The sequence below is a fragment of the Lonchura striata genome, chromosome 19, assembly GCF_050655825.1.
Source record: "Lonchura striata isolate lonStrDom1 chromosome 19, ASM5065582v1, whole genome shotgun sequence".
NCBI lineage: Eukaryota > Metazoa > Chordata > Aves > Passeriformes > Estrildidae > Lonchura > Lonchura striata.
Window position 1 is genome coordinate 1697118 of NC_140721.1, and position 26367 is coordinate 1723484.

A 26367-nucleotide genomic window follows, 5' to 3' on the forward strand; every position below is an offset into this window, starting at 1 on the left:
TTCACGATTGTTAATTGTTTAGTGCTGTTTAGACTCTATTTCATCCCAGCTTCTAATGCACCCAGGTCCTGATAGCAAATAATGGCATTGCAGCAGTGAAGTGCATGAGGTCCATCCGGCGCTGGTCCTACGAGATGTTCAGGAACGAGAGGGCCATCAGGTTCGTGGTCATGGTCACCCCTGAGGACCTGAAAGCCAATGCAGGTGAGCTGGGGAGGGCTCACAGCCTTCTCTTTGCACAGCCCCGGGCTGCAGGGAGGGGAATGTCCTCCTGTGCAGCCCTGAGGGGCAGCTGAGGCAGCTGGGAGGGCTCAGATGGGGGCAAAGGAGGATTTTAGAGCAAGTCCTGCTGGTAGATTTGCAGCCCGAATGGAACCTGTGTGTTTGCAGAGTACATTAAAATGGCAGATCACTACGTGCCCGTCCCGGGAGGACCCAACAACAACAACTATGCAAACGTGGAGCTCATCCTGGACATCGCCAAGAGGATCCCAGTGCAGGTGAGAAGTGTCCCAGACAACCTTGTGCCTGGGGAGGAGGCAGGACAAAGGAACTGGAATTCCAGACCAAAAGAGCACCTGGAGGCAGTGTGACAGGGCAGTGGCTGTCCCAGGGTGAATATCTGCAGGAGAGGGAGGTTCCCTGCAGCCTTGCACTCCCCTACACCCAGCTCCTCCTCAGCCTGCTTGCACTGCAAGGTGCAAGCCACCCTTGAAATTCAGCACACCCTGTAGCTCAGAGGCTCCTGGGTGTTCTGAGGCTGTTTTCCAGCAGGAGAAGAAAGGCTTGGAGTGTTTGCATGTGTCTGTTTCTGCTCACTTGCTTGCTTTATTCAAACAGAGAGCAAATAGTTTCTTTTCTCCTGCAGGCTGTGTGGGCTGGCTGGGGCCATGCATCAGAGAACCCCAAACTGCCAGAACTACTCCACAAAAACGGGATTGCTTTCATGGGTGAGGAGATGGACTGCTTGTCTGATGCCTAGTCCTGGTTTGAAGGTGGGGAGGTTTAGGGAGATAAAAAACCCTGAGTCCAAGAGAGAGCCATGGGGAATGGTCTGCAGTGCCAGGTGGATGAGCTGTTCTTTACAGCAGTTCTTGTATGGAAGAAGGTTTTCCAACATAGCCTTTAATGTTGAGATAAAAAAAATCAGGAAAGATTCCTGACAAACCAGCTTGTCCCTGTTCTCATTTTAAAGAGGGTTCAGTTTTATGGGAAGAGTGGAATTTTTTCCTGAATTCTGGACCTTGCCCTAATGTCTGATACCCCTTGAGTCTCTCTCATGCATTGTCTTCGCTCTCTGCAGGTCCTCCCAGCCAAGCCATGTGGGCCTTGGGAGATAAAATTGCTTCTTCCATCGTGGCTCAGACTGCTGGCATTCCAACTCTTCCTTGGAGTGGCAGTGGTAAGAAGGGAATTGTCCTGTGCTCATCAAGATCACCCTGATCTTTTTTTCCTTCAGCATGTCTAAGTTTTAAGAAGCTGCGTGCTCACAAGCGTGTTCCAGGAGATGCTCCATCTGTTCAGGGTTTCCCCTTTGTGCTGTTTGCCCAGCACACCAGTGAGGTGCCCTGGAAGCAGTGACACAGGGGTGGAATGAGCCTGGAGATGGTGGGAGAAGCTGGCAGCGTGCAGAGGAGGACAGGGAGGGAAGGACTGGGAGGAGGAGTGAGCAAACATGGAAGAGATTGTTTCCTGGAGTGCAGCTGGTGCTCACAGGCTCACCCAGGGCTTGGAGACACCTGGTCTGATGGAAGGTGTCCCTTTTTGTGGCAGGGGATTAGAACAAGATGATCTTTAAAGTCACTTTCAACCCAAACCAGCCCTGTGTCGTTCTGGAACCCATGCTCTGCTGCCGTGGAAGTTCCAAAGCAGTGCCAATAACAGCCTGCTTCTCACAGATGTAACGGACTGGGTAGAAATACTCGCTCCCCAGAAATCAGGAATGCCTGTGGACATTGTGCACACCCCCTTTCCCCCGGGCTGCCAGCCTGGCTCCTCAGGCAGCCGTGGCTGTGACTCGTGCCCTGCAGTGGCGGCCGGAGGAGCTCACGGGGTGGGCTTTGTGTTGCAGGCCTGCGGGTGGACTGGCAGGAGAACGACCTCCAGAAGCGCATCCTGAGCGTCCCTCAGGAGCTCTACGAGAAGGGCTACGTGCGGGACGCCGACGACGGGCTGCGGGTGGGTCTGGGGGCTCGGGGGAGCTGGGCTGCACCTTCCTCCTCCCGCCAGCGCGCGCTCTTGGAGGCTGGGGGCTGATCCTGCACAATCCTTTGGCCCTGGCCTGCTGCTGTTGAGGCAGGACGGGAATGAGCAGACTCGACTCTGAAGGTCGTGAGAGTAAAACTCTGATTTATTTAAAATATACTGCTCTTTTATACAGAGCTTTGTGAGGGCTAAATCTCTTGGTTCTGAAGTGAAAACGACTTACAGCATCGGTGTAAAGTGTTTGACGCACAGTGATAGAACTTAATTATAAATCGTGAAAAACAAGAGAGATAAAGAATTATTTACATTCTTTTCCAGCTCTTTCCCAGGCCTCTGCCTGGCTAGAAATTCTCAATTTCTTTCTTTGACTGAATTTGAGTCCCCCACTGGCCTGCACAGCTGGGTGAGGATCAACAGGGAGAGGCAAAATATGGGACCAAGGTTGTGTTGCCTTAAGAGCTGTCATCTAGTTTTTGTTTTTAGTGAAAATCCACAACCACACATTTCACCTCATCTTTGGAGTTTCTTCTTGAGGAGGAGTTTTAGAATAAGAAATATTAAATTTAGAATAAGAAATATTCCTGGCACAATACAGGACTTGGAATTTTGCTTTGTGAAGAGTGGGGGTGGCGTGTGGGATTTTTTTTATGTTACCCAGCTTCTTAAATGATTTTCTGTATTATACAAAAGCTTTTCTGTCAATTCGTAGATTTAATGGCATTGAAGCACTGACAAAAGATTTTGTGGTCACTTGGAGAGGTCAGTGTTCTCTGTAATCACAAAATCCCTGCTGATTTTTCCAGCTACAGGCACTTTCACCAATGAGTTATTTGGTTGCTATGCTAAATATTCTGATATGGCAGCTTGGATATAAATAGAAAGGGAAATAATGATCTTTTCATTGGATTCTGCTGTCTTTTTGTACTTACCCTGTTGTTCCCATCTTGCCAGGCTGCTGAGGAGGTTGGCTACCCTGTCATGATCAAGGCTTCTGAAGGAGGAGGAGGAAAAGGAATCAGGAAGGTGAACAATGCAGATGACTTCCCCAATCTGTTCAGACAGGTGAGTGCCCCTCTGCCCCGTGCTGCCTTGCTCTGAGCGCCCAGGGCTGGCTGCCAGAGCCCACACGAGGCGCTCTGCCTGTTCCCTCTGCCCCTGCTGCAGGTTCAAACTGAAGTGCCAGGCTCTCCCATCTTCGTGATGAGGCTGGCCAAGCAGTCCAGGCACCTGGAGGTGCAGATCCTGGCAGACCAGTACGGCAACGCCATCTCCCTCTTCGGCCGCGACTGCTCCGTGCAGCGCCGGCACCAGAAGATCATCGAGGAGGCTCCAGCCTCCATTGCAACCTCAACGGTGTTTGAGCACATGGAGCAGGTGAGAGGGGCTCTGCAGCTTCCCCTGCCCTGGCCAGCCTCCAGAAACAGCCAGGGCTTGGTATTTTTGTTGTGCATCCCCAGGAGTTCTGCGCCGTTGGGTGTTTTAAAGGAGCAATAGAGGATTTTGAGTCTCCACCTGCTTGATGTGGGCAACCGTTCTCATTTCCACCCTAAATCTCACCAGCAGCTCATTTCAAAGATAAATGCCCCTCAAAAAAGGGGTGGGAAGTGTGTTTTAAATGTGTGTTACCATATCAAAAGCAATTCTCAGGAGCTGCAGGAATTGCCTAATGTTAAGCGTTGCAAATATTTGCGTCAAACTCTACCTTCTGTGAATTGTAGATGAAATAAATTGGAAATGGGAAGTCCTGTGCCACAGGCTTTTCTCGGGGCAGGTCTTGGGCCTGTGACAAGTTTTGGGGTGTTCCAGGATGCCAGCAAAAGTCTCAAGTGGGTAAGCAGAGAGAGCACGGGGAGCTGGCAATGCAATATTCCTGTTTTCCGTGTCCCAGTGCGCAGTGAAGCTGGCCAAAATGGTTGGGTACGTGAGTGCAGGCACTGTGGAGTACCTGTACAGCCAGGACGGCAGCTTCTACTTCCTGGAGCTGAACCCACGCCTGCAGGTGGAGCATCCCTGCACTGAGATGGTGGCAGACGTCAACCTGCCCGCAGCACAGCTCCAGGTGAGCGCAGAAAGTGGAATTCCTCTCCTTTCAGCAAGTTCAGCAGTTGTTTGAAGCTCCCCAAAGCCACCAGGGGATCCCTCAGAGGTCCTGTAGAGTTGTTGATATGCTGTGGCTTGTCAGTCCCCCGTGTGTCCCCCCAAACTCCTGGCCCCCAACTTTCCAGCAGTGGGTGGATGCCACAATCCCTTCATACCTCAATAAGGCTCTGTATGATTTTTTACTTCTTTTTTGAAGTGTATCTGTAAAAAAAAAACCCAACTAATGAACAGGGAAAATGGGATTTTGCTCCATAAGGATGCAGCCAGCAGCTGGTTCTGTAGGTTACTCTCCCCACAGTTTATAATTGCAAAATTCCACAGTTTCCTATAACTAATTAGGGCCCTTCTGTCTCATTGGGACCTCAGTATATTTTTAACAGGCCTAATGCGTGCCCATCCTCAGCTGACCTGGCACTGTCAGCTTTCCCTGGAGCCTTTTAATCAGCCAGTGGAAAATACTGGCTGGAGGGCTTAAGGTGGATATTACACTGAGTAAGTTGTCCTGGGAAGTGTGAATGTTTGGCTCTCTAGGAGACAAACTTAATGGTGGGGTTTTTTATTATTATTATTTTTTTCTCTCCTTAGATTGCCATGGGGATCCCCCTGCACAGGATCAAGGATATCAGGGTGATGTATGGAGTTTCTCCCTGGGGAGACACAACCATTGATTTTGAGAACTCAGCCCACGTCCCCAGCCCCCGTGGCCACGTCATCGCTGCCCGGATCACCAGTGAGAATCCTGATGAGGTGAGGCTCCCACTGCTGTGCTTGGGGCTCACTCTGGGCTTTACAGGGCCAGGCCCTGCTGCTGCTGCTGCTACAAATTTTGGCAGCAAATTTAAAATACTCTTCCCTTACCTCACTTAGACCCTGATTAGAAACAGCCTGTACTACTTATACCACACTGAAGCACAAAGAGGTGTTCTCAGAGCCTTCAGAACCCTAATTCTGGATGATTCACCTTTTCTTTAGGGCGTAGAGCAATGTCTGTCTGTCTTTGCAGGGGTTTAAGCCCAGTTCTGGCACAGTTCAGGAGCTGAATTTCCGCAGCAATAAGAATGTCTGGGGCTATTTCAGTGTGGCTGCTGCAGGGGGGCTCCATGAATTTGCTGATTCCCAGTTTGGTCACTGCTTCTCCTGGGGAGAGAACCGTGAAGAAGCCATCTCGTAAGTCAGGAATGTGGGAGGGCCTTGGGAATTGCTTGGCTTTGTCCTCTTTGATCCAAAGTGCCACGGGAAAACAAGGCTCCTTACTTCTAGGAATCTCGAGAGAAATTTCCCTGTCTTTGTCTTGTTTTCCATTTCGTGGTCAGGCTTCTCATCTTGTCTTGTTTTGCAATTCCACTGTATTGCACCTACATTTCTACGCTTTTTGCTAATTTTTCTTTATTTTTCTTCCTTTCTGTTTCATCCCTGCCTTGTATATCTGCTGCTGGGCTGTGACACAGCTGCCACAGGGTGAAAGTCTCTCTTTAAAGCATCCAGGTGAAGGCTTCTAACAGGAAAAACTTTGCTAACCTGACTGACCAATGCTTCAGGATGTTTGTGAACCATGGAGTGTCCTCTGTGGTGTGGGATTTTAAAGCACCTGGTCCTGAGGCAGACCTGTCTGACCTGTCATCCACGTTTTTCATCCAGAGCCTTTCCCAGTTCCACTCTGGGTGGGGTGGACACTACATCTGTCTGTCTGTCTGTCTGTCTGTTGTATGCCCCTGGCACCTGGTAGGGCCCTGGGTGATGAGAGCAGAGGGGGCTCCTGATCCCACTGAGCTGCTCCTCACACCAGCAGCAGGGAAATCAATATTCTCCCATTCCCAAACATTCCTTCAGGATCCTGCTCCATCCACCGCTCTTCTGCTCTGACCTTCAGCTGCTTTTCTCTCTGGAGCTGCCAGCTTGCATGCTGCCCTTAGGATGGGATAGACAACAGGGCTTCTTTCCCCTTTCAGAAACATGGTGGTGGCTCTGAAGGAGCTGTCCATCCGAGGGGACTTCAGGACCACTGTGGAATACTTGATCAAGCTGCTGGAGACGGAGAGCTTCCAGCAGAACCGCATCGACACGGGCTGGCTGGACCGGCTCATCGCTGAGAAAGTGCAGGTGCAGCTGCTGCCCCTGGCAGGGACACACGTGGGGATGGGCAGGGGTGGTGCCTGCTGCTGCAAAAGGGTGTAGGAGGGGGCAGTGTCCACTTAATGAATAAACATTTTCAGTGGCATTGCTTCTTACGTGTATCAAAATCCTAGGTCGTCCCTGTTGGGGAAAGTTGGTCTTAAAGTTATCCAGGAAAGCATTGAGACCAGTGTTAGGTTTGGAATCTGGGACAGATGACAGTGGAAATGTTGTTGGAACCTCGAGATTTGATCCAGGCAGAAGAAAATGTAGTTTTAAGGAGTTACAGAAATAATGGCTTCTGTGTGGGGTTCACATGGCTGCCACGCCGACTTGATTTTAAAGAGTGTTGGCCATGAACCAAAACCAGAGCTGAGACTGCTGATTTTTCTAGCTTGGTGTTCAGATTGGGCTGGAGCTGGAGGAGGTGTGACTGTGTCTATTTGTCCCCTTTTTTAGGCTGAGAGGCCTGACACCATGCTGGGGGTGGTGTGTGGGGCTCTGCACGTGGCTGACGTGAGCTTCCGAAACAGCGTCTCCAACTTCCTGCACTCCCTGGAAAGGTAAAAGGGCAAGCTGCTCTCTAGTAATTACTCCTGGTGTACAAGCTCCCTTCAGTCCAGGAATGCTCAGGGGCTGTTATCTGCTGACTGTTCCCTGGCCCCAGGGAGCTCTTTATCTGCTGAGAAAACTGGCAGGTATCTGCATCTCCTCCAAATATCCCCTGCTGTCTGCAGGGATTGCTTTGCTTTCTAGCAGGAGCTCCAGGAAACGGCTCAGAAACACGGAGTTCTTGCTCTGTGTGCTGCTAGGGCAGCATTAGGGAGTCTTGGATCACCCAGGAGTGAGTGGAAAGAAGAGCAAAGTTGGCCTGTGTGGCTGGAGGGACTTTGACTTGGTCAAACTGATTTGTCTCTCTCCTAAGAAGAGACTCTATAAAAACCTACTCCCATCTCTCTGCTAGTGTTTCCTAAAGCCTTGCATGCATCTCTGAAGCTCTTTGGACCTCTGGTAGTCATTTGGTGGCTTGTGGAAGATGAGTTTTGTTTTGTCCTTCTCTTTGCAGGGGCCAAGTCCTGCCTGCTCACACTCTGCTCAACACGGTGGACGTGGAGCTCATCTACGAGGGACGGAAGTACGTGCTGAAGGTACAGAGTGGGACCCACCCTCCTGCCCCTGGGCTGGACGTGGCCACGAGTGCTGCTGTGGCCTCATCTTTGCACAGATCTGTACAGGGAATTGGGTCTGAGCAGGGTTGATTTTTCTCTGCTTTAGTGGGTGAAGAAATCAGCACGGCCTCCTTTGCAATAGCACCGCTCGCATCGCTCCACTGCAACGTCCCTGTAAACATTTCAGCCTCTTGCTCTGAGCAGGGTGAAATTTGCTTTGTTACAGGCAAAGACTACTACAGGTTGACCAAAACTTCCAGCTGATTTTTCTGAATATGTAGGTCTACTCTGCTGGGGTTTTGACACACCATGACGGAATTTGCAGCAATTTTTCCCTGTGGTGTTGCTTTTTTGCTGCATGCAAAAACCCCATGTTGCAAAACCAAACATAATGATGAAAGTTAGGAAATATTAGACTTAAGGTTGCCTGTGCAATCTTCATTAGCTTCCTTGGGCAAATCTGTGGTGGTGAAGTTTTTAATGATAAGACCATAGGCTGGTTTTTGCAGCGGTGAGAATTCTGCACATGCCTGGGTTTATCTTTGATGAGGAATAGAGGCATTGAGCAGCAGCTGAAGTGTTCTGTAAAGGATTTACACAGCTTCAAATAGCAGCTCTGGGGCAGAGATCCCTTTCTCCAGGGAAAGCACTTGTTGCTTTCCCTGTGGGACAATCTCTCATTTTCCCCCCCAAATTATCTCCTCGATTATGCAGTGTAAGTACACAACTGTGCCTCGTAAGTAGACGAGGGTGAGAAAATGATCTGTGATTGCACAATCAAACCTCAGCCATCAGTGCAGAAGTGTGAGAAGATTAAATCAACATTCATGGACAGCACCAGTTCTGGCATCTCTTGACTGCTGTGTCACAGAATCCCAAACTGGTTTGGGTTGACTCTTGTAAAAAGTCTCTCTCTGTATTTCTTGTGGGATCCCTTCAGGCACTGGAAGGCCATATTTAAATCCCCCCAGAGTTTCTCTTCTCCAGGCTGAAAAATCCCAATTCTCTCAGCCTTTCCTCATAGGAGAGGTGTTCCATTCCTCTGGTCAGCTTTGCTTGCCTGCCTTTGTAACCCCAATTTTTTTACACGACATCAAACACCTCTGTTCCTCTTCATTAATTCCCACTGTTGCAGCACTTGGAAAACTCTGTGTTGTGGCAGCCAAGACACTCAATGCTGTGCTCAATTCACTGGATAATTCCCATTCTTGTGGGTTGGCAGGTGACCAGGCAGTCTCCCAATTCCTACGTGGTGATCATGAACAGCTCCTGCGTGGAAGTCGACGTGCATCGCCTGAGTGACGGGGGGCTGCTCCTCTCCTACGATGGCAGCAGCTACACCACCTACATGAAAGAAGAAGTGGACAGGTAGCAACCTGTACAGCTCCAGCTTTAGCATTTACACAGCCAAAATGAGGTGTATTTGTAACTTCATGCTTCCCAAAAGATCAGCTGGGAGTGGAATTCTCCCCTAGGAGTTTTCTAGGTGTGCTGTGGGTGAGTTTTGAGACAGAACAGATCCTGGCTACTATTAAAAGAAGAATCTGGCTGTGCACCATGTGGAGTCCATATTCCTCTGCTTGGTCCTTAAAAGTGATTTTTGGGATTATAAAAACCAAAAAAACAGATCCAGAAAATCTTTAAACTTCTTGTAATTCCACGGCTGCTTTAGAAATAAAGATAAGTTGCACTGTTTCAGTGCATCCCCTCAAAATTCCCTGCAAGGATCATAGCAGTAAGGGCAGTAAAGGGCATCCCCAGGTGTGGAATGTGAACTCTGTCCCCTCTGCTCTGTTATCTTCTGGGAAAAGTAATGGATCTGCTCAGGAGGACAAAGAATTTGGGTAACTTCCTGGGTTGGAATCTCCACCTCTCGGTTGGTTGAGGTCCTTTCCTGTAGTTTTGTTTCGAAGTAGAATAGGGAAAGGGAGACTGGCTTTTCCCTTTCCCATGCCTTCCCCAAGGAATTCTGTTGCCCTGATCTGTTCTGTTCTTCCCCAGGTATCGCATCACCATTGGGAACAAGACCTGTGTGTTTGAGAAGGAGAATGATCCCTCCATCCTGCGCTCGCCCTCCGCTGGGAAGCTGATCCAGTATGTGGTGGAGGATGGGGGACACGTGTTTGCAGGCCAGTGCTTTGCAGAAATTGAGGTAAAAGTCTCAGAGAACTGGTTTGGCTGCCCAGGAAAAAGCTAAAAAGCCCAGGGGGAGGGATGTTGGATGCTTTGGGACTGGGAGTTGAGCGTGAGGGGTCACTCACAGTATTTCATTGACAGATTTTAACCTGAACTGCAGCGGGAATCATCAATGAGAGTGATGGGGTGGGGAAGAAATTTAACAGCAGAAATTTGAGTGCTAATGACTGTACACCAAGTGATAAGCAAAATGTCTCAAAACTCCTGTGATTATCACCTTCTTGAGATTCCAAGGGAAGGTGGGATCCATTCCCAGCTGTGGTGAGGAAGGCCTTCTCCTTGTGCTACTGACACAGACTCAGAGTAACGTGCCAGGATGAATTAACAAACTTCACCCTGGTTAGCTGATCATTTATCAGGTCGATCCCAGAAGTTAGTAAGTGTCACTCCTCCCTTCTCCCTAGGAAGTTACTTAATTCTTACCAAGGAGGAGGAGGAGGATGAGCAATTTTTGATCACGATGAGGAAAGCACAAGGGGTTGTGTAGGAGTGTGTGGCTCAAAACAGATTTGAGGGAGGGGAAGGTGTGTGATGACAGAGGGGCAATTAAACCAGCTGGGGACAATGTGTAGGAGAAAAACATCAAGACGGAGATCCAGCTATTTTATGTAAGTGCTGTTGCCCTGCAACAGGTCATGGCTAAGAAGGCACCACCCACACAACCCCTGTGGCTCCCAGTGGTGTAGAGCAGAGCAAGGGTAAAACCAAACTGGCTCCCCCAAACCCAGCCCTTCTGCTCCAAAGGCAGCAGCTCTTGATGTAAGTAAGCATTTCTGGGAAGGGCTGTCTGAGAGCTCTAGAAAGTGATCCTGCTTGAAGTGAAGATGTGGCTGTAGCCTTTGAGAGGAGCCTTTGCAATGCAGCAGCAAATTGTCTGCTTTCTTCATTGTGCTGAGTGTGGGGCCTTCCTGAGTCTCCTGTTCATTCAGGCAGTGTGAGCAGGGACATTCCTGAAGCTCCTGCTGCACTATTTTGTGGTCAATTATTTTGTTCTCCCATTCACTTCAGTGTCTGGGTTTTGTTCTCAACATCTGTGCTTGTAAGTTTTGGGAGCACCTGAATGCCAGAGGTGCTCATGCAGGTCTGTCTGTGGTGGGACACTGCTGGCTGGCTCCCAAAACTAGAACCATTTTGGGGCACATGGAGCTGAGTGTGTAACCAGTTTTCCTTGCTACAGGTGATGAAAATGGTGATGACGATAACAGCAGGAGAATCAGGCTGCATCCACTATGTCAAGCGCCCAGGGGCAGTCCTGGATCCAGGCTGTGTGATTGCCAAGCTGCAGCTGGATGATCCCAGCAGGGTTCAGCAGGTGAGGAGCTGCAGAAGGCACAGATTTTTTGGGGTTTTAATGAGGGACTGATGTTGAGAGTGGTACAGGATGGTCCAGTGAACCAATTTCCCATTTGTGCGTTGTGCTGAAATTGTCACTTCACTGTTTATTTGTCTCAGATGAGGACTGGGACTGAGATTTCTCACTCTCTCTCTAATTCAGACCAAACTTATCTTCCATTCCTGCCCTCTGCTTACCTCAGTGCTGCTGTGGGGCTGTCTCTCTCAACCAAGTGCATTTCCTGCTGTGGGAATCCTTGCAAGTTAAACCTTGGCTGCAGCTGAGGGTGCCTGGCTGTTCCCCAAGGCTGGTGCCCCACAGGAGGCTCAGTGAGGCTGTTCCTTGTTGCAGGCTGAGCTGCACACGGGTACCCTGCCCCAGATCCAGAGCACAGCGCTGCGGGGCGAGAAGCTCCATCGCATCTTCCACTACGTGCTGGACAACCTGGTCAACGTGATGAATGGGTACTGCCTGCCAGAGCCCTTCTTCAGCAGCAAGGTACTGGGGGGCTCTTCTTCCACACCAAAACACAACGTTCTTGCAGCTCAAGGGAGGGTTGGGCAGTTTTTGTGCCACAGGGCAGCACCCATGGGATGGGATGTTGGACATCACCCATCTCCTTCTTCCTCTTCCTCTTCCTGTTGTTTATTCTCTTCTCCTTTCTTTCCTTGTCTCTCTCCAGGTGAAGGGCTGGGTTGAGCGATTAATGAAGACCCTGAGGGATCCATCTTTGCCCCTGCTGGAGCTTCAGGACATCATGACCAGTGTCTCTGGGCGGATACCACCCAATGTAGAGAAGTCCATCAAGAAGGAGATGGCCCAGTATGCCAGCAACATCACCTCGGTCCTCTGCCAGTTTCCCAGCCAGCAGGTGACCAACCACCCTTCATGGAGGGATAAAAATGGGTTTGTGTTGGGGCAGAGAGAGAGAAAATCTCCTTTAAATGACATGGAGATTAACTGAACCTGAAAGCTGTGTTTGAACATGGTGTGCTGATGGTAGAAGATATTTCCCTGTGTCACTTCAAGGCTTGTCTCTTTACCTGTGCTGAAGGGTTCCCTGCTCAGTATGGCTTTAACCAGGCACACTGGTGGGAACACTTTAATCTTACCAGTGGCCCTGTGGGCATTTATTTGCTTTTTGCATGGCACATGTGCTGCAGTGCAATTTGTAGTGCCAGTGTAAGCTCAGAATAGAATGACTGCAGCCAAGGGAGGCCTGGTGGGGCAAGGAGGTGCTGGAAGCTGATTTCTCCACGGTGTGATGCAGTGAATTGATTTTTGTATCACTGGCAGGTCTTGAAATTCCCTTGCTGTGTCTCTGCAGGTTGTCCAGCCCATGGAGGGCTTTTCCCTGTGCTTTTTGTCCACGTTCTTTTCCTTTTCAGATTGCCAACATCCTGGACAGCCACGCGGCCACCCTGAACCGCAAGTCGGAGCGCGAGGTTTTCTTCATGAACACCCAGAGCATCGTGCAGCTCGTGCAGAGGTGAGCCTGCCCAGGGCTTCCTGCAGAGCAGGAGCCACCCCCAGCAGCCCTGGCAGGGGCTGTGTGTGCCCTCAGGCTCGCTCAGGGCTGGCTTTGGTGCCTCTGCAGGTACCGCAGTGGCATCCGGGGCCACATGAAGGCCGTGGTGATGGATCTGCTCCGGCAGTACCTGAAGGTGGAGACTCAGTTCCAGCACGGTGAGTTCCTGGGCACATCCAGGATTTGATTTCTTGAAGAGTTGTGTTTGGTCCTGGAAAACCCATGTGGGCCCTCTGGAGAAGGTTTGCTCTCACTCTGTGCTGAGGTGAGGCGCACAGGATTTTTGGAAGGGTCTGCAGTCGGATCCTGGGTTTTGTAGAGGAGATTCTGTCCCCAAAGCTCAGCTGAAGCTGAGAGGTGAAACCAATGCCTTGCACTGCTGTATCCAGGCACAAGATGGCAATGAAGCCCTGGCCAATTCCAGGCTCTGGCTCTTACAGGTAGTTCAGATTCCACTCTTCTTTTGTCCTGCTCCATTACCTGCCCCGGCCTAATGGTACTGCAGATTCATTTCCACTTCAATTTGCTGGCAGCAGAGGATAGTGCAAGGCTTTTTGCTGTTATTTCATTTTGCTTGTCATTTGAATGAAAGTGTGAGCTCCCTGTTCCTCTCTCAGTATTGCTCACAAAGGAGGCATTTGGTATTGGAGCTGTTTATTAAGAGTGGGATGTTAGAATTAAACTTTGTAGTAGCTGATGGTGGGAATGATTCCTTGCCAAATTGATTGTGTGGACCATAGAGAATCACAGAATGGTCTGGGTTGGAAGGGGCTTTAAAGCACATCTCATTCCACCCCTGCCATGGCAGGGACACCTTCCACAATCCCAGGCTGCTCCAAGCCCTGTCCAACCTGGCCTTGGACACTTCAGGGATCCAGGGGAAGCCACAGCTGCTCTGGGCACCTGTGCCAGGGCCTGCCCACCCTCACAGGCAGGAATTTTTTTTCTAATACCCAACCTAACCCTGCTCCCTGTCAGTGTGAAGCCATGTCCTGTCACTCCATCCCTTGTAAATAGTCTCTCTGCATCTTTCTTGTCGGCTTCAAGCCATGGAGATCCTCAAAAAACACGTGGGAAAATAAAGACACATGTAATAACTTGCAATCCTTGCCACAGAGGTGTGAAGACTGGAAAAGAAATGTGCATTTCTGCCTGCAGGTCACTATGACAAGTGTGTCTTCACCCTTCGTGAGGAGAACAAGAGTGACATGAATGCGGTGCTGAACTACATCTTCTCCCACGCCCAGGTCACCAAGAAGAACCTGCTGGTTACAATGCTCATCGTAAGTGGCTGCTGCTTCCTCTCTCTCTTTTTCCCTCTCTCTTTTTCCCCTCTCTCTTTTTTTCCCTCTCTCTTTTTTTTTTCTCTCTCCTTATTCCTCTTTCTTTTCTCCCTTTTGTCTTTTATTTTACAGCCCTAATGTGGTCTGTTACTGCCAAAAAACATCCAAAGTAGCCATCCACAAAATAACTCTCCAAAGCAAAAAAAGTGACATAATTTTCCTAGACTGAAGCTGGGTTTCTTAAATTCTCATTTGTAAGATGTAATGATCCTGGCGTTCTTTCTTCCTGGCTCTCCTTTTTCCCCCTTTTTTTCCCCTTTTTTTCCCCCTTCCCCTTTTTGGTGTGTGCTGTGATTGTAAGTAACGCTTGCCTTAAGAATCTCATTATTTGAACACGGAGCCATATTTCCTCTGAGGATTCTGGAGTAGCTTTGAGCCGGGGCTGTTCATTTCTCAAGTAATCACGCTGGCGTGATGGAGAGAGAAAATGGCAGCTGTTCACAGCTCAGGCCTTCAATTTTCTTCAGAGTCCAGTCACTCAAGTGTGTAATTACACGGGGGTGCCGGCGAGGCGTTAGCCCTTGTCAGGGAGCTGGGCTGAGGCTTTGCTGCTGCCTTTGCCAATCAGTGCAGGCAGAGCCAGTCCTGCCTTTGGGTTGTTGTTGTCATCCTGCTCATTCCTTGCTAGGACAGCACTGGAGCTTTCAGGCTGGGTTGTCACCTCGTGCGGGCTGTGCCTCGCTGCCTCTTGTGAGGAGACCTCTGAGAGCCTCCCTTGTCCCTTGCTGGTCATTCTTCCCACCAGTCAGTTCTGCTCCAGTAAAGGCCAACATCCCAGCGTGCCAGAGCCTGAAGCAGCAGGGAGATCTGGTGGAAGAGCCACTCCTGGTTACCCAAGGCCATGGTGCTGCCTCATGGGAGCACAGGGGTTTCTCCTCTGCAGTGGGAGCAGGAGCTCAGGAGGGACAACACGGTCACCCCTGGCACAGCTGAGCTTCCAGGCACTCCATTAACCAAATAACCATCAACTCTCCCCTTCCAACATTGGGAGCAGGAGCTCAGGAGGGACAACATGGTCACCCCTGGCACAGCTGGGGTGTCCCTGAGCTTCCAACACTCCATGAGCCAAAAGACCATAAATTCTTCCCTTGCAACTCATGGCATGCTGGCTGTGAGCACGGTGACAGCTGTGGTGTTTTTGGGGGGCAGGCTGTTTGTGTGGGTGGGGTCAGGGCAGCCTCGCTGCCTGTCTGGCTGTTATTGATGGGTCCCAGGAATCCATCATTGACCAGGGGCTCTGAGGATGGCTTTAGTAATGGTGTTGTGCTGCCATCACTCACCTTTTTTAGCCAGCAGGCACTGAAGGCAGGGTGGGAACTGCTTCATCCTTCATGCATCTGTTGAAATATGGTGTGATTTCTTGTGGTGTGTTCATTTCCTGTGCTTAACTTATGCATGTCCTGGCCTGAGCAGGATGGAGTGGCTGGTGGCATGGCAGGGTCCTGTGTCCTGTTGGATTTCTGTTCCCTGGAGCAGCAGCATGACAACACCCAGGAGCTTGTGTTTCAAATCCAGCAGTCCTTGAATTCCTCACTGTCCCCACAGTGTCCTGGAGTGGATAAATGCACAGAACTCCCTTTGGAACAGTCACACTTGTGTTTGGTGGCCCAGGAGGGGACAGCAGTCTGATCAGAGTTAGGAGCTCAGATGTTTTCCCCCTGGGAGATCTGTGTGATCATTCCTTGAGGTGCCACCGTGCCCGAGTGGGGATGGAGAGAAGGGGATCAAGAGCAGTGTGAGGGAAAAACTCCACTGGAATCTCGTGGAGTATGAGCTGTAGTGGAGTTATTCACTCTATGGGACTTCTGTATGATTTGGCTTTGGTTTTTAATTTATTTTCCATGGCAGATTTGTCAATCCCACCTGCTGCACAGAGGTTTTCCCCTTCTCCTTTTCTAGTGTTTGGATCTTCAAGTGGCCTGTTCTGGTCTGTAGGTGTTTAGGATCTCTTGAAACTTTTAGGCACCAGCTCTTTCTCGTGGCAAATCCCTGTTTCATCTCACATTTCCCTCCTATGATTAATTTATCAAGACAAGCTGTTAAGTGCTGGGTGGAAGAATCACGTTAGAGGCTCCTCGAGGTTTTCCAACTTCAGGGTGGGAGGGAGGAAGCTCACAAGAAGTGTTGAAGAATGTGGGATTATTCATGAGAATTGAAATTATTTTTGGAAGAAGGTCTTTACTGTTGGCATTTTTTGAATGGATGAATTCACAAGAGTTTTGGAACAGCATTAACACTGGAAGTTTGTGCTCTTCAGTTTTGTTGTTCTATCCAGCCAATTTAGGCAGCAAGGTAAGCTTGTGGATTTCCTCAGATCCAGGATTCTCTGATTAGAAGAAATATTATGGAGTCAGTCCAGTGCTGTGGCAGGAAATAATAGGTTTAGTTAGCTTTGCTTAGCCTTGCCAGAGGAACAACAGATCTTTTTTCTGGTGTTGGCTGAAGCTGCACAAAGCTTGGGTGGTTTGTGGCTGTGGGGTAGTGGGGACTTCTGAGGTTTGAGGTGTTTTTGTAAGTGGATGTCAGGAGGTTCTGTGGCAGTGTAACTCTGGTCACCCTTCATGGAGAAGGTTTACTGACCTTTATGTGTTCCACAAGTGTCTGGCTACAGTTTAAGCTCTTTGGATTTTGCATTGTTGCGAACTTCTGTACCAGAAGGAGAAAATTCTGGTACAAACCTGAAACTGGGTAACGGGAAAAGGTTTTCTGAGTCTCTCTGAGAAGTCAGCATTCCTCATGTGTTTGGGTGCCATAACATATGCTACAAACAGAATGGGAGGAGGTGCCTGTCCCTTCTTTCACCTTTTATTTATGTGTGTAAAATTGTTGAGTGCTGACTGTTTGTGTCCTTGTCAGCACAGAATTCCAGGATAATTCAGGATGGACTGCTGGGGATGGTGTGGTCCAGCCCTGAGCGTGTGCTTGCGTTCCAGTCCAAACTCCTCTCGGGGAGCACAGCTGATGCTTTCCCTCTGTTCCAAGCATTCCTTGTTCTCTGTGTCCCCAGGACCAGCTGTGTGGCCGTGACCCCACCCTGACAGACGAGCTGATCAATATCCTGACGGAGCTGACCCAGCTCAGCAAGACGACCAACGCCAAGGTGGCCCTGCGAGCGCGGCAGGTGAGGCTCCCTGCACGGCTGCTCCTGCCTGCAGTCAGCCCCCTGGCAAGCCCATAGCTCCTGATGGTTGTTTTGATCACTGTGCCAATGGGGAGGGTAGGTTCCTGTGAGCAGCACTTTGGCAGTGAAGCTAATTAGCAGTGATTAACTGTGGTGACGGGGCGATGACTGCAGCATGTTCCCAGTCACTGTAATATTTAAATTTGACATGCATTCCTTTGTCCCTGCTCCTCCAAAAAGTTGTGTCTGGCTCGCACAGGAGTTCGTTGTGAGTAGCCCATGGTTTGTGTGATGGAGGAAGTGGAAATGTGTGGCCACGGTGGTTTTTGGTGGTTTTGTCATCTGCAAGCCTGACCAGCACAGGCTGCCTGGATTGTGCAGGAACAACATGGACGGGCTCTCCTGATTCCTCAGCTGCCTTACAGTTGTGAATCCACGTGTGCAGAGAACAGGGAGAGCCATTTTCACAAGAACCAGCTGTTCTTTGCAGCTGCTAAGGAATTACCACAAAGAACTATGTTGACCTTTTGCAGGGCTTCTTCCATCCTTGAGCTGCGCTTTGTCAGTTTTGTTCTAACCTGGAAATAATTGGAAAAACTCTGGATACTGTAAATTCCAAGAGTCTGCTACAGAACTGATTAGAATGTCACATAGGCACCCAGATATTGTTGTGAGCTTCCTCTTCAGCAGTTCATTTAACCCTCCCTCTGTTGCCAGGAAGGGGTGAGAGGTTTCCTGATAGCGCTGACCCCCGAGTCTGATCACTCCTCTCACTGCACAGTCCCCATCTCCAGCCTAAAGCAGGAAAGCTCACACTTCGGGGGTCTCTCCTTTTATTTCAGAGCTTGGCTATTGAAAAGGAACACGGTGTTTGAAGCTGCTCAGTGACCTTCTGTTTCCTCCGGGATTGTGCTTGTGTCCTTGAACCGTTCTGCTATTGAACCTCCCCACAGCAACTGGGGATGCTGCTGCAGTCCTTGTGTTGCTCTTCCACTTCATTTTCCCTGCAGGCTGCTTCCATTTCCTACCTCTGCATCCTTCACGTTGGGCATTTAGTACCTGGCAGTGGTGGCTGTTCCCTGCCCTGCCAGGAGCAGAGCGTGGCTCTGGTGTGAGCCTCCCCACAGCTGCTCCCCGCCAGCTCTGCTTTCCAATTAACAGCTGGGCAGCAATCCCCAGGACTGGCAGCCCTGGCCTGCTAAATCACATGCACTGATGGAACCTGATGGAAGCTGTTCCCTCTCTCCCTGGGGAATTGCAATAACACAGACACACAGATGAGGCCGGGGAGGGGACAGGGTGTGCGGCATCACCCGCAGAACACAGGCGCCTCTTCAGGGATGGGGCAGGCTGCTGGAGCTGCCTGCTGCTGGCCCTGCATGGCTCCTTTCTCTGACATCCCCCGTGTTTCCCCAGGTTCTCATTGCTTCCCACCTGCCCTCCTACGAGCTGCGTCACAACCAGGTGGAGTCCATCTTCCTGTCGGCCATCGACATGTACGGCCACCAGTTCTGCATTGAGAACCTGCAGGTACCCCCCAGCCCCCCTCCCTGCCTCCCTGCTTCCTTCTCACTGACCTTCACGTCCCAAGGTCCTGGTGGCTTTAAGCTGTCTTGGTCTCATGTCCAGCTTTGCCCTGGTTTTTTGTTTTTGTCCCTGTGCCGAGGTGGGGATGGCCTCGTGCCAGTTCTGCACCTTCCTCCCAGGGGACAGCCGAGCAGAGGTGCTGGTTCCTCCCTCTGGGCACCAGGCACGAGGAGATGGAGTGGAGCTGTGCCAGGGGAAGTCCAGATTGGACATTAGGAAAAGGTTCTTTCCCCAGAGGGTGGCACTGCCCAGGCTCCCCAGGGAATGGGCACAGCCCCGAGGCTGCCAGAGCTCCAGGGGCACCCAGATGAGCTCCTCTCGTATGATTTTAGTTTGAGTCCTGTGAGCAGCAGGGAGTTGGGCTCAGTGATCCCTTCCAACTTCAGGTTTTCTATGGTTTAATATTAAAAAGTCGTAGTTCTTGATGAACAGCAGGAGAAGCTTAGAAATCAGAACTAGCCAGGCTTGATTTGGGGCTTTTCCATTTCTGCCTGATCCTGGTTGCAAGACACACTTTTAAACCCCTGCTTAATGTGATCTCTCCTAGAAACTCATTTTGTCTGAGACATCCATCTTTGATGTGCTTCCCAACTTCTTCTACCACAGTAACCAGGTGGTAAGAATGGCAGCTTTGGAGGTGAGTTTATTCCCATTGAGAAAAACTTGTATTTTTAATTTTTCTGTGGATCTGGTTTGTTTTGAGCACTGTCTGCAACTGTTCTGAGCAACCCTGCAAGATCTAAGATAGCTGTAGGTTGTGTGGCATTGGGCATGCTTAGAACCTGGTATTTAACAGCATTAGCATTGATAATTGAGTGAAATTTCAAATTCAAGCTGCATTTGTGTGAAGACTGAGGCGGTTGAAGGCAGCAAGTGAAAGTTCTGTCAGAGGATGATGGCTCTGGCCTCCCTCAAGGAATACATTCTGGTTGAATTAGAGTTGATCTAGCTGCTGTTGTGCAGGCATGCTTGTTTTGTAGCTGTGAGAGGTCTCTGGGGCTGCCTGACGGGTCCTGTGCCCCCAGGTGTACGTGAGGAGAGCCTACATTGCCTACGAGCTGAACAGCGTCCAGCACCGCCAGCTGAAGGACAACACCTGCGTGGTGGAGTTCCAGTTCATGCTGCCCACCTCCCACCCCAACAGGTCAGACTGCCTCTGCAGCTGCACATCTGGGACGGGCTCCTCCTGCCCTGGCAAAGAGAGCTGGCACTAGGGCTGGTGCAGAAAAGGGGTTCATTTGGGTGTGATGGTTTTCCTGTGCTTTCTGGGTTTTGGCTTTAGTTTGGGTTGGAAGTTCTCTCTAGAATGTCAGTTCTGGCTGAATGCCGAGCCTTCCAAAAGATGTGATTCCAGACAGAATAATCAATTAATTGGAATTTTAATACAGAACAGTCAAACAGGCTCTGTCCCATTCCTGCCAGCCCTTTCTGACTGCTTGTGTGGCTCTGCTCCTTCCTGCCTTGCCTGGATAAGGTGACATCTTTTGTGGCACAAGATTTTTTGATGGAGCAGGCCGAGATGAGAGTTTCATACAGAATGCTGAGGTTGACCCAGTTTGATTTTCAGTTTTGCATTCCTTGTGACTACGACCGAAAGCATCAACTCTTGGAGAGGAGGGGGGTGGCATCATTTCAGAAAACAAAACCTGATCATCAGAGCTTACAGCAACACTGAATCAGAGTGGTTTGGGTTGGAAGGACCCTACAGACAATCTTCTCCCAAGCCCCTGGCTTGGGGCAGGGTTGTTCCTGGGTGTCTGTGGGGCCAGCCTGCCCTGTGCTTTGCCCAGGCCGGTGCTGGAGCTCTCTGGGGTTGCTCCCTGCTGGCTCGGAGGTGGCAGTGAGTCCCCGCAGCCACCGGGTGCCACTGTTGGTCCGTGCCGGGCCCTTGCTGCCTCCTTTGTTCCCAAACATCTCTGCCCTGATCTCATTTCTGGTGGGGTCCGGTCTCGCTTGGCTGGGAATCCATCAGTACCTTTTATGAAATGGTTTTCAGGGTCTGCTTTGCTGGAAATGAGCAGCCAGCCCCCAAAGCACTCCTGCTGCAAATGGGACATGTGTCTGGGCTCATCTGTTCCCTGCATTGCTGGAATATTTGTACATAATTGCATCCTATTTTTAGTACCCCTTTGTAATGTTCCCTTCTCCCCTTGGTTCTTCCTCCGTTTCTTCTCTGCTGGCCTCGGTTGCTTTTGTTGCTCGGGGATTTTTGGCCTGCCAGTGCTCTGCTCTGTGCACAGCCTTAAGCAGGCAAGGTCAGCTGGGAGAGGAGAGATGTGCCCTGCCCCAGGAGCAGCTCTTTGGCCTGGGATCTCCTCTGCCCTTAGGCTGAGTTGGCTGGGACAGTGTTCTGAGCTCAGCTCTGCTCGCTGTGCTGCTGGCAGCTGCCTCCAGCTGCCAGTGATGAATTTGGCTCCTGATGCTTGGGGCAGCTTCTTGCTCTCCCTCTGGGGTGGCTGGAGGAGCCCAGGGACTGGTGGGTTGAAGGAGCTCTGAAGCCACACCTGGGTGTTAAACCCAGGACATGGAAACCTCAAAACTCTGTCGTTGTCCTGCTTAAATCTTCCTTGTTGTTCTTGACCACGGTCTGTGTTCATCGTGTGCTTTTCTGTGTCTTTTGTAGCACAAATTCTTAGGCTGAAAAGGTAAAAATGCATACCAAGGGCAAAGCCCAAGGCCAAAATATCCCAGAATGTCCCTGGAGGCTCAGCAGGGCTGGTGACCCAGGAGCAGATGCCATGGAGCCCTCAGGAGAGCATTCCCTTGGGGAGCTGCTGTTACATGATGCCACACATTTTTCACCACTGCCTCAGATATCTTTATGCCCTGGTCCCTTTGTGTCAGATGTCTGTGAACCTTTGAGAACCCGAGTTTTATGGAAGCAAACATTCATGTAGAGAAAACAGAGAACTGCTAATGGTTTAAATTCTAATTAGGATTTTAAATTTGTATTTAAATTCTTCGTTATTGGTATTTAACCCTGCTATGCCTTTACTTAATTGTGGCAGAAGCAATCCCAGCCTCTCCCTCTGGGCTGCCTGATCAGAGCTCGGGCTCAGACTTTGTGGCTTTGGCCATGGAAGGATTGCCATCAGCTGCCCACAGGGAAGCAGAGAGGACAGAAAAGCTGTTCAATCTGCTGACAAAGTCACAGAAGTGCAACTTGCTCCTGGTGGGTTCTGTGGGCAGAAACTGCTTGGGGAATTATTTGTTTAAATTAACAGCAAACATCCTAATGCAAGAATCCCCACTGAAGAGCAAGGGAAAGTCAGGGGGAGGAAAACAGCTTCTAATGGGAAGCACAGAGGGCTCTGAGAGTCCATCAGCATCCCTGTGCCCGTGCAGGGCAGATGAGGAGTGCAGTGTCACCATCTGGCAGCAAATGGGCTTTGGGAGCCCCCTCCGTGCAGAAATCCCATCTAGAGGCGTGGATCCAGGGCATCTCTGGGATGCCAGTGGCCACAGGCTGCTCAGGGGGCTGCAGGGTGCCATCCTGGCCTGGGCACGAGCTGCCAGGCTCCTGGGGAGAGGCTGGCAGGGGGAAAGGAGCCCTGCTCAGGGCTGGGCTCGGCTGTGTGCGTTGTGCCAGCCCTGCTGCCGTGGGCAGAGGGGCAGAGCTGAGTGCTCAGAGGGTTCTGCTGCCTTTGTGGCACGGCAGCCCAGGTGACAGACCCTGAAAGGCCTTTCTGAGGTGCTCATGAAACGGGCCTTGCCTAATCTTAGCTTCAAATCTTCTGTTCAAAGAAACATTGTGTGTGGAGGAGAGGGAATTATAGTGCTTTTTCAACAAAAGTGTTTCTTTCTAATCCCCTCTCCTCTCCTGCTTTCCAGCAGCCTTTCTTGTGTCTGAAGCTGTAAGGTTTAAATTAAACTGGGACATTGTCTGCTGTAGCCAGCTCTTGGAGCCTGCTGCTGCCCTGCTCCTCCCAGAGCATCTCCTTCCCTCCAGCTCCCCCAGCCAGGCTGCTCAGCTTGATCCCCCCCTTCCCCAGGAGCAGATGTGCTGCAGGATCAGGAGAGAAGAGCTTGGAGATAAATGTGCTCCCACCAAACAGATCCCTGTTTTTCTCAGAGCTGCATGTGTCCCCTGTGGCAGATGCTGACAAGGAGACTTAGAAGTGCTGGATATATCCTGATTTTGGGGTGTGGCAGGGATAGCCCAGGGCTCTGCCTTCTGCTTTGTGGAGCCCCAGAGGAAGCTGAAATAGAGCCCAGCCTGGTTTTGGTCCCTGCTGCTTCAGCCTTGCCTTCCCAGCCCCTCTGGGCACTGAGCCCACAGTCCCTTGGAGCACCCCCAGCTGCCACACTGGGATTGGGATGTCCTGGGTCAGGATGTAGCACTGGAAGGAGGAGTAAGGGAAGGTTTAGCCCTGCAGGTGAAGTGTTGATAATGAGGCAAGTGTGGCTCTGGGGGCTCCACAAAGGAGATGTCTGCCTCTGGAGCTGGGAATGCACACTCCACAAACAGGGATGCAGAGGCAAAAATCTGGGTTGGATTCGTTCCTGGGGCTGCAGCCTGTTTTCCATGCGACTTCAAGGGTGGAAGTGAAGCTTAGGAGTGGTTTGTTTTGCATTTCATCATCATCATCACACTGCAGAATGGCCTGGGGTGGAAGGACCTCAAAGCCCATCTCGTTCAGTGGACAGGGAACTTCCCACTAGTCCAGGCTGTTCAGAGCCCCATCAAGGGTGTTTCCATCAGTACAGGTGTCTCAGCTATCTTGTGCTTGGTTTGGCCTCCCTGGGATCTCCTCCCTCTGTGCTTGTGGATGTTTGTTCATGTCCCACCTTGGACTTTGGTGTTGCTGATTTCAGGGCCCAGGAGTGGTACATGGTCTCTCCCTGCTGTCTCCTGATGTTTTATCATCTATGGGGAGTTTTGGTGGTTCCTTTTTGTCAGCCTCTTCCTTAGCTTACAGGTAGAAACCATTTGGAAGGCTGAAATATCCCTGGTCCCAAACAGAGCTTTTGTAAGAACCCCACACTCACTCGCATTTACAGCAGCGTGTACAGGTTTTTTACCCTGCTATCATTTTACAATGATCTACTCATAAAATGTGATTTTCTGACAAAGTGACAGCATTTTCTGTGGACTGTTTGCTGGAGCAGCCTCTGGCATCAACCTCTGGATGCCAGGAGTGATCCAGCCGTGCTGCTGTGGGCTCTGACCCTACCTGGAGCCCCAAAGGGGAAACCCATGGGGAGTCGGGCAGCCTGGGGTCCCCTCCTCGTTGTGAGAGTGGTTTGTAAGGGAGGGAGGAGGGGAGGAAGATTCCAGGACACCTGTAAATCCCTGCAGCTCAGGGCTGAGGTTTGATGTTAATTAGGCAGCAGGCAGCAGTAATGTGCTGCCGTTCCCTTGGCTTGCCTGCCTCGGAAAGGGCAAAATCTTCCAGCAGAGCAAAGAAGGGGCTGTGGAAGGGGCAGCAAACTGAATGGAACGAGGATAATTTTATGCAAATTGGACTTCTGTAGCAGATTCAGCTTGGCTGAATCACAGAGGGAGCAGAAGAATAAGGGAAGAGAGAGGGAGAGGAAAAACTCAATCAAAATGTATGGTTTGAGGCATGTTTCACTGCCTTCTGGTTAGATTCTTCTGCAGAAATGAAGAAACATAAGAGGAATGGCACTGGTCAGAGCCAGTGGAATTGCTCTTTCTCCTGTGGTACTGCTGTTAATAACTACAAGTGGGTTATTGAGCCAGCCTGTGCTGATTCTGCTTTGCTGCCTCGTTTCCAAAGCTTTGCCCTGCGCTGGCACTCGCCCACAGCTGAGCTCGGCGTGCCTGCCCACGGCGTGGGCTCCTGTTCCTCCCAGAGAAAGGGACAGAAAAGGAGGAGGGGGCACAGGGAACCGAATTCAGGGTGCCCAGAGGGAGCAGGAGGGATGGGGCCAGCGGGGCTGCAGCAGAGCCCTGCTCAGGAACACTTCCAGGCCATCCTGGGGCTGAGCAGGGCTCAGAGAAGGGCTGGGCTGGTGTGGAGGACAGGCTGGGAGCTCTGACGTGGCCCTGGCACAGAACCTGGGGATGGTTTGGGCTGGAAAGGACCTTAAAGGTCTTTTATTCCACCCCTACCATGGGCAGGGACACCTTCCAGTGTCCCAGGCTGCTCCAAGCCCCGTCCAAGCTGGGCACTGCCAGGGATCCAGGGGCAGCCACAACTTCTGTGGGTACCTGTGCCAGGGCCTGCCACCCTCACAGAGAGGAATTTCTCCCTGACATCCCGTTTGAACCTGCTCTCTTCCACTTTCAGTGCACTCCTCCTGGTCCTGTTTCCCTCCTGTGTGGAGTGGCAGGAGAAGCTCCCAGAGCACAGCACCAGGGTGCCCTTCTTGAGGCTGGGCTGAACATTTGTTGTGCTGTTTTTTCATCCCTCTCTTTCCTGAAAGCCTTCCAGGGACGGCTTCAGGAGGGTTCCTGCTGGGGGTAGGAACTGCCAGTCCTCTCCAGACTATTTTTTCCAACTGAAGTAGATCACATGCAGCTTTCCCACTCTTTGCCAAGCTCAAAAAATAGTCCCAACCCCCCGAGGGCTGGAGGCCCGTTCTGTCCTGACCACAGGCTCTGCAGTACAGGGTCTGTCCCCACCATCCCCCCCAAAATTGAATATTTGTGTTACTTACACCATGACAGATCTGTTTTTAGGTATTTTTTTTCCCCCACGTGGTTTAAGGAGACAATGGGAATTTTTTGTGCCTCAGTGATGCACCCAACACATCACCTTGTAGGGAAGGTGACTCTGCTGTGGCCAAACCAGCCTGGGACAGGAGCAGGGCAGGCAGGCTGATCAGTGTGACCATGGCATACACTGGTCATCAAGCAGTGGGCTTTGTGCTCAGCAACTTGGGGTCTTGCCTATGGGCTAGGATGTCACAAAAGTTTGTGGTTTTATCTCCTGAGGGGAAGGGGGCGAGTGCCCACTCACATGTTCCTCAAAGCTCTCCTTTCCATCTTTTAATTCTTGCTAATCCCTTTGCACAAGCCTCCTCTGTGCACGGATTTTTTTTTTATTTAATCTGTGCTACTTTGCATGTCAGATCCCAGCCATTTTTCCATCCTGCATGGAGCACTCTCCTGGCTGTTGCTGCTGTGGGCTGGGCTGTGCTGCTGCTCTCAAAATGTGCCCCTCGCTCCCCTCTGCCTCCTGTGCATCACTGAGCCCTGGGCTGCACACAGATATGGGGAGAGCTGGGCTGGTGTTATAAAAGAATGGTAAAGTTTTCCTCAAATCAGCCTTAAAGTTGTTCTTTTTAGCCTTGAGGTTGTTCTTTTTAGCACTGAATGCTGAAAATGCAACGTGTTCCATGGTGCTGTGTGTGCTCTCTTTGTCCCTGCCTTGTGGGAGCCTGTGCGTGGGCTGCTGCTTAGCCTGGAGCTTTGGCACTGAGGATTTGGCTTGTTTTCCTCAACCTGTTGCAATTTTCCTGTGTGAGGTGGTAATTTATTTATTTACTTTTTCTTTTTGCGTCTCTGCTGCTTGCTGCTCTGTCAGGCAGTGCAAGCTCTCGCTCTGCACTTGCTGTGTGCGAAGGGCTTGCAGTGGGGACCCTGAAGGGTGGACAGGAGCGTGGGGTCCCTTGCATGTGCCAAGTGTTTTCCTGGTTTATTCCATGATTTGCATGCTCCCTGCATGGCCTGGCTGTGCCCTGGTGGACTGGGGTGGTGGCAGGCA

At 50.8% G+C, this 26367-nt stretch overlaps 1 protein-coding gene across 8 annotated transcripts in view; it reads left to right on the plus strand.

Annotated features, from left to right (window-relative positions):
• The window catches only part of ACACA (acetyl-CoA carboxylase alpha), a 102786-nt gene that overhangs the window by 16488 nt on the left and 59931 nt on the right, over positions 1–26367 (plus strand). For all 8 annotated transcript variants that reach the window (XM_077787580.2, XM_085557206.1, XM_077787581.2 and 5 more), the window contains 25 exons: positions 66–204; positions 391–500; positions 869–950; positions 1304–1402; positions 2072–2178; positions 3157–3267; positions 3370–3579; positions 4094–4264; positions 4891–5052; positions 5309–5472; positions 6255–6405; positions 6877–6980; positions 7484–7565; positions 8809–8954; positions 9588–9738; positions 10960–11094; positions 11467–11613; positions 11798–11986; positions 12504–12604; positions 12713–12801; positions 13802–13926; positions 16994–17107; positions 18524–18637; positions 19242–19331; positions 19720–19838. In XM_077787580.2, the coding sequence (XP_077643706.1) occupies positions 66–204; positions 391–500; positions 869–950; positions 1304–1402; positions 2072–2178; positions 3157–3267; positions 3370–3579; positions 4094–4264; positions 4891–5052; positions 5309–5472; positions 6255–6405; positions 6877–6980; positions 7484–7565; positions 8809–8954; positions 9588–9738; positions 10960–11094; positions 11467–11613; positions 11798–11986; positions 12504–12604; positions 12713–12801; positions 13802–13926; positions 16994–17107; positions 18524–18637; positions 19242–19331; positions 19720–19838 (3212 nt within the window). The remainder of the gene's footprint in view (positions 1–65; positions 205–390; positions 501–868; positions 951–1303; positions 1403–2071; positions 2179–3156; positions 3268–3369; positions 3580–4093; positions 4265–4890; positions 5053–5308; positions 5473–6254; positions 6406–6876; positions 6981–7483; positions 7566–8808; positions 8955–9587; positions 9739–10959; positions 11095–11466; positions 11614–11797; positions 11987–12503; positions 12605–12712; positions 12802–13801; positions 13927–16993; positions 17108–18523; positions 18638–19241; positions 19332–19719; positions 19839–26367) is intronic.